General features: G+C 63.3%; 2 protein-coding genes across 7 annotated transcripts in view; one reads left to right on the top strand and one right to left on the bottom strand.

Moving 5' to 3' along the window:
* The window catches only part of ADD1 (adducin 1), a 75,027-nt gene extending 72,357 nt beyond the window's left edge, over window positions 1-2,670 (top strand). For all 4 annotated transcript variants that reach the window (XM_061191897.1, XM_061191900.1, XM_061191898.1 and 1 more), the window contains one exon: window positions 769-2,670. In XM_061191897.1, the coding sequence (XP_061047880.1) occupies window positions 769-1,133 (365 nt within the window). In that variant the 3' untranslated portion in view covers window positions 1,134-2,670. The remainder of the gene's footprint in view (window positions 1-768) is intronic.
* A 467-nt stretch (window positions 2,671-3,137) lies between these two features.
* On the bottom strand, window positions 3,138-7,250 carry MFSD10 (major facilitator superfamily domain containing 10). Of its 3 annotated transcripts, XM_061191904.1 has the most exons (13): window positions 7,135-7,250; window positions 6,492-6,709; window positions 6,294-6,390; window positions 5,952-6,055; window positions 5,485-5,643; window positions 5,241-5,402; window positions 4,870-4,978; window positions 4,641-4,752; window positions 4,274-4,382; window positions 4,091-4,181; window positions 3,918-3,965; window positions 3,750-3,839; window positions 3,138-3,549 (listed from the first exon to the last, which is right to left on the bottom strand). In XM_061191904.1, the coding sequence occupies exons 2-13, from the start codon at window positions 6,663-6,665 to the stop codon at window positions 3,434-3,436; spliced, it is 1,371 nt and encodes a 456-aa protein (XP_061047887.1). In that variant the 5' UTR covers window positions 6,666-6,709; window positions 7,135-7,250; the 3' UTR covers window positions 3,138-3,433. The 3 variants fall into 3 exon arrangements, with proteins under 3 accessions (XP_061047887.1, XP_061047888.1, XP_061047886.1); XM_061191905.1 differs by lacking the exon at window positions 3,918-3,965; XM_061191903.1 differs by having other exon boundaries at window positions 3,918-4,181.
* Window positions 7,251-9,767: the final 2,517 nt, after the last annotated feature.

The following is a 9,767-nucleotide window of genomic DNA, read 5'->3' on the forward strand; positions in this document are numbered from 1 at the left end:
CCGCACCTCAGCCCAGCCCAGCCTCTGGTCACCTCCGGACGTTTGGCTAGATTTCCAGGCACTGAAGGTTTGCTGTTGTCTGACCTGCCAGTGGCTGGTAACTTGGTGGACTATTTTAAAAAATCTACAAAACTGGTTTCCCCCAGGGTCAGTGTAGAAACCAGTCCTCAGGCTGTTTCTTTAAAATAAGTTCCATTTGGCTCTTTTATGTTTCCATGTTCAAATTGTTAAGGGGGCTTGAATTTTTTGCCCGTCCCTTACCTTAGCGTTCATGTCTTTTTTAACTCTCCAGCCTAAAATGGCCTTTGTTTGGTGTTGATGTTGATGGGGGTCTGGGAATCAACTCATAGTTTTCTGCCAGAGGCCACAGCTTTACATAGTTTTCTCCTTGGGGGAGACCAGGTGTCGTGGATACAAATTTAGGCTTGATTTCAGGATTACTAACACGTGTCCTTTAAAAGGGTTCAAGTGTTTAACGCAGACGTTGCAATACTGAAAATGTTTCCACTTGCCTTCATCACCGTCTCTGTGACTGGGGACCGAAGCCCTGGGACTGTGTCTGGCTTTGTCAGCATGTTGTCCATGAGAAGGAGCTAAAAACCACCCTGAGGTTGAGCCCACGTTTTGCACTGTGAGCTGCAGCCAGCCTGAAGCAGAGTAGATCTGACTGACAGCTTCTTACTCTTGTTTGGTGCAGGGCGCTTGCGATCCCCCTTGGAGGTCCAGGCAGTCGCCCTCTAACCTCGCCTCTCCCACCCCTCTCCCCAGACCTGCCGCAGGAGCCGGCTTCCGGAGACGACAGTGATGCCGCCACCTTCACGCCGACTCTCCCTGACCTGTCCCCTGATGAGCCTTCAGAAGCGCTCTGCTTCCCGACATTGGAGGAGGAGGAGGAGGAAGAGGGGCTTTGTGAAGCCGGGGGCCCTCCAGGCCCCACCAGGTCCCCCTCGGCGGCCATCCCTGAGCCAGTCACAGCCCAGGTGGCTGACGAGGCCGCCTCCCCGGCTGCCGAGGAGGGGGCTGCTGTGGACCCTGGCAGTGATGGGTCTCCGGGCAAGTCCCCCTCCAAAAAGAAGAAGAAATTCCGCACTCCCTCCTTCCTGAAGAAGAGCAAGAAGAGGAGCGACTCCTGAAGGCCCTTCCTGCACAAACCGATGCCACCAGACTGTCCCCGATCGTGTCTCGTGCCCGTGTCTTCTTGTGTAATGGAATGCAAAAGGCCCACCCCTCTGCGTAGCTAGCGCTCCCCTCGCGGCGTGACCAAATCCCCACGGAGACCGGTGCTAACCTTGTGTGCGCACAGCGGCCCGGCCTGCGGCCTCAGGTGCTGGGGGAGACTTGGTCTCTGCGTCCACCTCGGAGCCCTGCCCTGCAGGGACCAGCACCTCGGCCCATCTCATGAGCCCCTCGGGGGACACGCTGTCCCCAGGGGCTTAGCTAAGTCCAGGTTCTGGCTGGATCGGGGGCGGCCCTGCCAGCTCTGGCCTCGACCGCTCCTGCTCTCCTTCTCTTGTGAAGTAATCCGTGCCCCGTCTCTGCTAGGCTCCCTTCACCCGAAGGTCTCGGGTGACTGAATCAGACCTGTAGCTTCTTGCTGGCATTTTCTGCTCAGTGATCTCATTTGTTTGGATACACAAAGCCATGGTCCTGTGAGAACACTCGTGTCCCCGCCAACGGCCGAGGCCACCGTGGCAGACTTTGAGAGGCGGGTTTGGGCTGAGCCGGCAGTCCCAGCAGCGGACGGGCCTGTGTACACCCAGGTAACCTATGCATGGTCTCACCGGCCCCCCGCGGCCAAAACCAGACTTGGGGCTCCATTCCTTACTCACTGGGGGCTCTCGATCCCCGTCGTAGGGAAGGTGCATCAGGAGGGGAAGAGTGCTTTCTAGATGTCCTTTCAGCAAGGTTGCAGTTCACCCTACACGCTGTGAGTGAACGGTCTGCGCTGGGCTTCGTTCTCTCCCCAGGGCCTGTGGCAGAGCGCAGCAGGGCTCCGTGCGCTCTCCTGGCGGGTCTGCTCTAACCTTGGCTCGGCTCAGCCTGGAGGGTACCCTCGCTTTGATAGAAGGCAGTTCGGGCTAGGAGCTGGCCCCAGGGGTCCCACCTGACGCCCTGTGCAGTCACTGGCGGAGCCCACCTCCCGCCCTCCAGCTCCACGGGGTGAATTTCACTGCACTCACATCCCTGGAAGATGGCGGCTAGCTTCTTAGTGGGAACTGGTGGGTGGCCAGGTGTCTCTTCGACAGTGGCCTGTCCCCAGGAGGGGGGAGGGGCCCTTGGGGGACCCAGTGCCCGACGTGGGCTCAGGTCCCACACGCTCGACACCCAGGCAGGACCTGAGGCGGCTGCATGGCGCTGACCTCTGCTTCGAGCTTACTGGCAGGCAAGCCACTTCTCTCCTGTGTATCGTTTCATTGCCAAGATGGTGGTAGAGTTCTCCACCCTCACCCTGCACCTCAGTTAACCACGGGCTCTTCCTTTTATCCCTTCCTCTGACCCCACGTATGCAATGACTTTAATTTCATTTTTGTAGTTTAACTCTTTGTATTACAACATGAAGTTTAGTTGCATATAGAGACACAGACTTGGGAGGACAAGTTCTACAGCCTTTCTTCACTGTAACATGTTTTACTCACAAATAAAATTCTTTCAGCAGTTTCCTTGTCTAAACTTGGGAAGCCGTCTTGCATCTTAATTCCTTTTCTTTGTTCCTTTAAAATAGGACTTAAGAAGTTTATCTTATGTTTTAAAAAAAGATCCCACGCAGTTTGTCACTTTGGACCACGGGGGACTAACCCGGAAGTGCCCTACCCCAGTGCCCGCTTGTTCTTCCTCAGGGGGCGGAGGGCAGGGTCCAGGCGAGGTGGGGGGAGCCCAGCGGAAGGGTCGCTCCTCCCCAGTCTGCCGGACACGCCCCCAAGTACCACCTGGTAAGTGCTGACCCGGGGGGCGGTCCGTCGGCCTGTCCACCCCTCGCTACAGTGCAGAAGGGAGGGAAACGGGCCTGGGCAGAGCCTCGTGCTCTTCCGGACCGGGAGCTGTAACGCGTGTTCAGCTCAAGCTGCTGCTCCTGGTGCCGGGGGGTCTCCCTGGGCAGCGGGTGTGTCAAGGCAGAGCTGGGCACTGGAGAAAGGCACTTGATATAAAACAGCTGCTTTATTTGGTCATTCAGAGACCTGGCTGATATACCCTGTGTGTCGCTGAATATAAAAGACAAGTGAACAGAAAGCCTGGAAGGTTTTGGAGTCTGATCCCGGCAGGCAGGTCCACACAGGAGTGTCACAGGCACAAGTGCGAGTCCTGGGCCTCCCTGGGCTGAGCCCCGGGCTGGGGTGCGGGGAGCGAGGGGTCAGGCAGGCAGCGGGGAGCCGTCCTGGCTCAGGCCTCCCACTCCCTGCGTCAGCTGCCCGGCTCTGGGGTAGGGGTGGCTCAGCTACTCGGCCTTGAGCGTCCCTGCCGGAGGCCTCAGCTTCCGCAGGAGGGAGAAGGGAAGCAGGAAGAGCCCCGCGCACACGGTGTAGCAGACCCGGGCCCCGGCCAGCCAGTACACTGTGGAGACAGCGGCGTGGTGATGGCGACGGTCCCCGCCCCACAGGACGGCGGGGCTGAGCTGGGGGGGGGGTTCAGTGGCTGGGACCGAGGCGGCCAGCAGGGGCTGTGTGGCCTCCAGCTCGGGCCAGCAGTCCCCTGGCCTGGCGGGGCCTCCCCAGGCGCCCAGCACGCCCCGAGCGCTGTTGCGCGGTCCTCACCTGAGGCGGCAACCGTGGGCCCCAGAGCCCTGGCCAGGGCGCCCAGGCTCCGCAGCGTGCCCATGACCACGCCCTTCTGCCCAGGAGAGCCTGTGGGGGAAAGGGGAGAGGCCATCAGGTGCCTGTGGGCCACCCAGGGTGACCTCGGGCAAGGGAAGGACCTCTCACCGTAGCCGGCGACCACGGAGGACAGGCAGGGCACCACGATGGCAGCGGCTGGTGGGGGACATCAGGGAGGCGCCCGTCAGCCTGGAGGAGGGGCCGGCAGGGGTGCGACCCTCCAGGATTCCCGGCCGCCGGCCCCTGACCGCACCCCCGCCAGCCTGGGCAGGGCCACTCACCGAAGGAGTAGAGCAGCAGCCCCAGGCCCAGCACGGGCAGCGTGTGCCCCCAGCCGATGAGGAGGAAGGCGGGGACGAGCAGCAGGATGGCCTGCGGGCGGCAGAGCCGGTCTCAGGACCACCCCGCTGCCTCCGCAGAGCTCGGGGCGCTGCCTGCCCCCACGCCCAGGGGAGCCCCCGTACCCGCTTCACAGCTGCGATCTCCCCGCCGGGGCTGATGCGCCGGGCGTAGGCGCCCTGGATGGTGGCCATGGTGAGGCCGATGAAGAAGAACATCTTTCCCTGCTCTAGGCTGGGAGGAGCGAGCCATCAGCACCCCTTCCCTGCTGCGCCCGTGCTGCTCGCACGCAGAGCCAGGCAGCCTGGGTGACGGCCCGTGCGTCACCCGTCCTCGGCGCGAGGCACCGCCCGCCCCGGGATCCTGGGCTGGGCACCGGGGGACGGGCCAAGGTAGGAGTCAGCCCTGAAGCGGCGGGGCTGCGGGGCCTCAGGATGGGGAGAGGGCAGGGCGTGCCCAGGCGGGGTCCCGGCAGGGGCCCCACGCTCCCACCTGCTGAACTGGAAGCGCTGGTGCACGAGGAAGCTCAGCGTGAACTCCAGGCCCGAGAACAGGAAAAGATAGAGGAAGTAGACCAGGCCCAGCAGGCGCAGGCTGCCCAGCCCTGCGGAGCAGCGGAAAGGGACGTCAGCGGAAAGGGGGCCCCGATGGCAGCTGGGGGGGACCCTGGGCAGCCCGAGGGAGCCACAGCCCCACCCTCACGAGGGGGCCCGCTCCTTACTGACTCCGGTGGGCGGGTCCGGGCCACGTGCCACGGCTGAGAAGCAGAGCAGGGCCAGGGGGCTGAGCAGGTCAACAGCAGCTCGGAACCCCAGCGTGATGGATGGTGCCTGGAAGGGACAGGATTGAGGAGCCTGCGACGAGGCTGGTGGCGTCCCCAGGCCTCGCAGCCTGGGGGTGCGCTTGACCCGAACCTGCTTGGCCCCTGCCCCCAGTCCACCTGCCAGGCTTTGGAGGTAGGGGGACTTGGGGAACACAGGGACCCCAGGAGGCACTGTGGTCCCAAGAGCGTCTGGACACCAGGAGTGGGCGGCCCGGCCTCCCCACAGGCCCCAGAAGCGAGCCCCTGCGCCTGTCTGGCTCCCACCTTACCCGCTTCTCTGGGGGCAGCGTCTCTGGCAGGAAGCAGGAGATGAACAGCAGATCGGAGACCGCGAAGAGCAGGGCCAACCAGGGCGCCGTCTCCACGGGCAGGGAGGCGCCGAGCATGGGGCCCAGCGTGAAGGCCAAAGAGAAGGCCACCCCGATGACTGCCTGGGGAGAAGACTGCCTGAGCCAGGCAGGGAGACCTGGGCCCGGACCTCGTCCACCCCTAAGCCCCCTGAAGTGCACTCACCATGCCCCTGCTGCGGGCAGAAGACGAGCCCAGGTCGGCGACAATGGCGGTGGAGAGGCTGACATTCCCCTTGCTGATACCCCCAATCATCCTGGAGACCAGAAAGGCCGCAAAGCTCTTCGAAGCGGCCCACACGGCATACGAGGTGGCCAGGCCTGCCTGCCTCAGGGCGGGGACCAAGGGCAGGCACGGTCACTTGAGGCCAGGAGGGGCCCACAGAGGGGCCAGCAAGCCCGAGCAATACCCTGGGACCCTGCCCTGTTCTGGAGCATCCAAGGGCCACTTGTGTTCCCAGTGTCCCCGTGGCAGGAGCAGCTCTGGCACAGCCTCGCTTAGCCACAGAAGCCACCGCCCCCCCCCCGAACACCACCCCCAGGGGGCAACGAGGGGCCGTGGAGGGCCCACAGCTGCCTCGCCAGAGGGCTGCTGGTGGGCGGGAAGAGGCTCCCATCCGTGGGCACCCGTACCAGGGACAGCAGCATCACCGGGCGCCTCCCCAGGCAGTCAGAGACGGCCCCCGTGAGGGGCGCCGAGAGGAACTGCAGGAGGGAGAAGACGGAGCCAATCAGACCTGGAAGAGACAGAGGTCACAGTCACCACACTGCCCAGTCCCCAAGGGTCGGACCATGCGGGGCCCTGCACTCCTAGGCCACGGACCTTGAGCTGAGATGGCCCCAAGACCACCCACTTGGAGAAGAGACAGACAGTGCCCAGGCGCGAGAATATGAGGACCAGGACCTGGGACTGAGGAGGAAGGGACCAGGAAGGCAAGACCCAAGTGGGCCCCCGGCCCGGCTCAGGAAGCATACCTCCGAACAGGACGGTGTTGTACCTCTTCTCGGCTGGCGTCCCAATGGCTGCGGCAAACCAGTCCACCCCGCGCTGCCACGAGCCATACAGAGGATCCTAGGAAACAAGGAAGTGTGACGGGCTGGGGAGTCCCTGAGGGGCTTGGAGCAATGGACAGCCATCGGGGGTGAAGCGGCATCGGGACTGGGGGTGCTCACCTGCACACGGCCGTGGCGCTCCAGCAGCGCAGGTAGCAGGGGCAGCAGCAAGGTGAAGGCCAGGAGGTCCAGCAGGAGGCCGAGGAAGACCACAGCGACCACTCGGGTTTCAGGTGCCGGCTGCTGGCGGATGGGTGGGCGCGGGGTGCAGCTCCCGCCGGCTCCCCAGCCCATGATGGGGGCCGCACCGATCCGGCCTGGCTGAGCGTGTGGCGGGTCTGCAAGACGGCACGTCGCACGAGGGCACGTTTGGGTACCCCAGCCCCACACCCACCTACCTGGGGGGGAAACAGACCCCAGCTCCCGCCGTGCCCCCAACCCGCGAAGAGCCAGCGAGCGCCTAAAGGGTCGGCCTGCCCCGTGACCCAACACAGGAGTCCCTCTGTGCACCCTGCCCCCGACCCTGGGCACCAGGAAACGCAGGCTGCGGGGGTTACGCAAAGAAGCCGCAGCCCCGGAGGCCAACCGTCCCAGGGGCCGGGGTGGGGCATCGCGGCCCCGGCACCTCCCCGCCCCCGCCGCCACCCCACGGTCCCGGGCGGAGCGGCCGGGGAAACTGAGGCCCGGGCGGGCGGCGGGGGCGGGCACGCGAGCCGGAGAACAAGACACCCGCCCGCCCCTGGTCGCGCGCCCCGTCCCGCACCTGCGGGGTCTACGCTCCGCACAGACAGACTGATGGACGGACGGAGGCGGAATGGACCGGCGAGCGGGCTGCGCACGCCGACCACGCCACGCCACGCCCGCCCGGAAGTGGGCGTCTCCCAGTCGGAAGTGGGCGGCCCTGCGCGCCCTCTTCCGGCCGCTGGGCGGGGCCTCGGCGGGTCCGGCAGCGGCTTACCGGCGGGAGGGGATCCAACCGGAGGCGCCTGACAGGCCACAGTCCCATTTTCCCCCGGACTCTGCGCCCGAGTGACGACCCGCCCGCTGAGGACCTCGGGGCTTTGGGCGCTCTGTCCGGAGGGCCGTTGGGCGGGGTCCACCCTGACCGGACCCTCCTCGCATCGTCCACTCCCGTCGGAGGCCTCCGCCCAAAATACACCCGCAGATACGCGGCGTCTGTGCGGGGGCACGGGTTCGCCCACCCTCGGGCCTCGGCCGGGACGGGCCGGCGAGGAGGAGGGGGCGTGAGGTCAGGACTTTCCGGTGCCCCACCTGCCCCGGGGTCAGCGGGGAGGAGCAGGTGCCCCCAGGACGCGCTCGGTCCTGGGCCCGCGCCGGGGGAGACCCCACGGCAGCTGGAGGTTCCGGACTTCAGGACCTGCCAGCACCTCCTGCTTCCCTTCCGTCCCTTGAAATTCAGGCGTCTGTGGCCGAACTAACCGGAAGGACAGTCCACCCCGTCAGCTCAGCACTCATACACCTCTCTGAAAACGACACTAAATTTCAAACATCCAAGCAGTCACACTTGGCCTAACGTATAATTGTTCCACCTACGACCAAAGAGAACACGTGTTAGCTCTCCCTGAGGAGGACACGCGTTCCTTTATCCAGGCTCGGGGGATGCTCACGTCTTCCACCTGAGCCGTGCTCCCCCTTTTAGAAGCCTGCACGTGACACAGTGGAGGTAAGAGCTGGTGGGCGCGCGGCAGAGGGGAGGAAGAGCTGGGCAATATGTCGGCAAATGTACTCACATGGAAACACTCTGGCTTCGTAACCACCTTCTTCCACGACCCCTTCTACACACGCCCCTTTGCAAGGAGTAGGAGGCAGGGCTGGGACGGGCCATCCTCGTGGATACTGACATTTCCAAGGACTGTGCCTGCAGTGCGGTGGAGAGGCCAGGGTCGGCAGAGGTGGGTATGCTCGGGCGACCCAGGACCCAAAGCTGGGGCTTTATCAGCTTGTTGCTGGCACGTTCCACCGCCACAGAACTCAGCAGCAAGGCCCCCGGGATCGGCGGTTTGGCGAATTTAAGTAGCAACAGCTGCAGGAGAGTTTACGTGTGGTTGGAGTCTTGAGTCTGCACGATGTTAACAGCAGGCCAGGCCTACACAGCGAGGTGAAGCCAGCCCCGTTTGTGGCCCCGACACCTGCCAGGGCCTTCGAGATCTGTGGAGCCACGCACCTGGCAAACACCTGTCTCTGAACAATCCTAGAAATTAGATAAAGATGCAAAGATCTCATCCAACGTGGCCTCTTCTTCTGTCCCTTCCGCCTGCCACCAGGGGGCGCTCTGGCCCTGTCCCTCCACCCTTCTGAGCCCCAACACGGCCTAACAGCGCCCCAAATCAAACTCCCGATTCTCCCCACCAGCCTCCCTGTTGGGGGAGCCAGAATCAGTCACCCTCTTCCCACATGTCCAGTCTGGCTAATCCTCCAATCTCTCCATGGTCACTTCTGTGGCTGTGACCTCAGGGATGGGCTTCATTTTCTAAAATTTCTGGCTGTGTTGGGTCTTCGTTGCTGCACGCGAGCTTTCACTAGCCGCGGTGCGCGGGCTTCTCATTGCAGTGGCTTCTCTTGTTGGGAGCATGGGCTCTAGGCGCGTGGGCTCAGTAGCTGTGGCTCACAGGCTCTAGAGCGCAGGCTCAGTAGTTGTGGCGCATGGGCTTAGTTGCTCTGCGGCACATGGGATCTTCCCGGACCAGGGCTCGAACCCACGTCCCCTGCATTGGCAGGTGGATTCTTAACCACTGTGACACCAGGGAAGTCCCAGAGATGGGTTTCTTGATGTGTTAGGGCCACCCGGCAGGGCTGCCAGCTGAGGGTGAGGCCTCCGCCACGTGCCGCATCATCACCTGGGGTGTGAGGACCAGTGCCTCGCCCTCAGAGACTGGGGCGCGGCATGGGGGCTGGGGGACCTGCCCACCTCTGCACCCCTGCAGGGAGGCAGCATTCTGTGCAAGGCCGTAGCGCCACAGGGCCACGAGGGCGGGCAGGTGGCTCCTGTGTCCTTATGAAGACCCCTGGGTCAGTGCAGATGCAGCCCAACCCCTCCTGCCTTCACAGCGGCCTGGCACTCCAAAGCATTAATCAAGACTGGGTATGGATTGGGGCAAAGCCGATCGTGGCTGCTGGGGTGCCAGGATTATGGGTGATTTCTTTCTTTTCTGATTTCTAAACTATGTGCAAACTTGTTTCACTTACAACTGAAAATTTATGTAACGTTAAGTAACACTCTGAATTCTACACATGAAGGCAAATATGCTTGGTTGACCAAAAACATTAGCCTGAATCCCATCAGTCCCAAGCCTTGTGATTAACTGAGGACTGTCTGGAAGTGACGAACAGAGGTCATTTACAGTTTATCGGCATGTAGCTCCCACGGAGGCCTGG

The sequence above is a fragment of the Eubalaena glacialis genome, chromosome 5, assembly GCF_028564815.1.
Source record: "Eubalaena glacialis isolate mEubGla1 chromosome 5, mEubGla1.1.hap2.+ XY, whole genome shotgun sequence".
Lineage (NCBI taxonomy): Eukaryota > Metazoa > Chordata > Mammalia > Artiodactyla > Balaenidae > Eubalaena > Eubalaena glacialis.

Excerpts from the sequence above, each read along its gene's own strand:
- MFSD10 (XM_061191903.1), bottom strand. The coding sequence starts at position 6,665 with ATGGGCTGGGGAGCCGGCGGGAGCTGCACCCCGCGCCCACCCATCCGC. Across the intron at positions 6,391-6,491 it reads AGCGCCACGGCCGTGTGCAG|GATCCTCTGTATGGCTCGTG; the intron begins GTGAGCACCCCC and ends CTTGTTTCCTAG. Across the intron at positions 4,182-4,273 it reads AGATCGCAGCTGTGAAGCGG|GCCATCCTGCTGCTCGTCCC; the intron begins GTACGGGGGCTC and ends TGCCGCCCGCAG.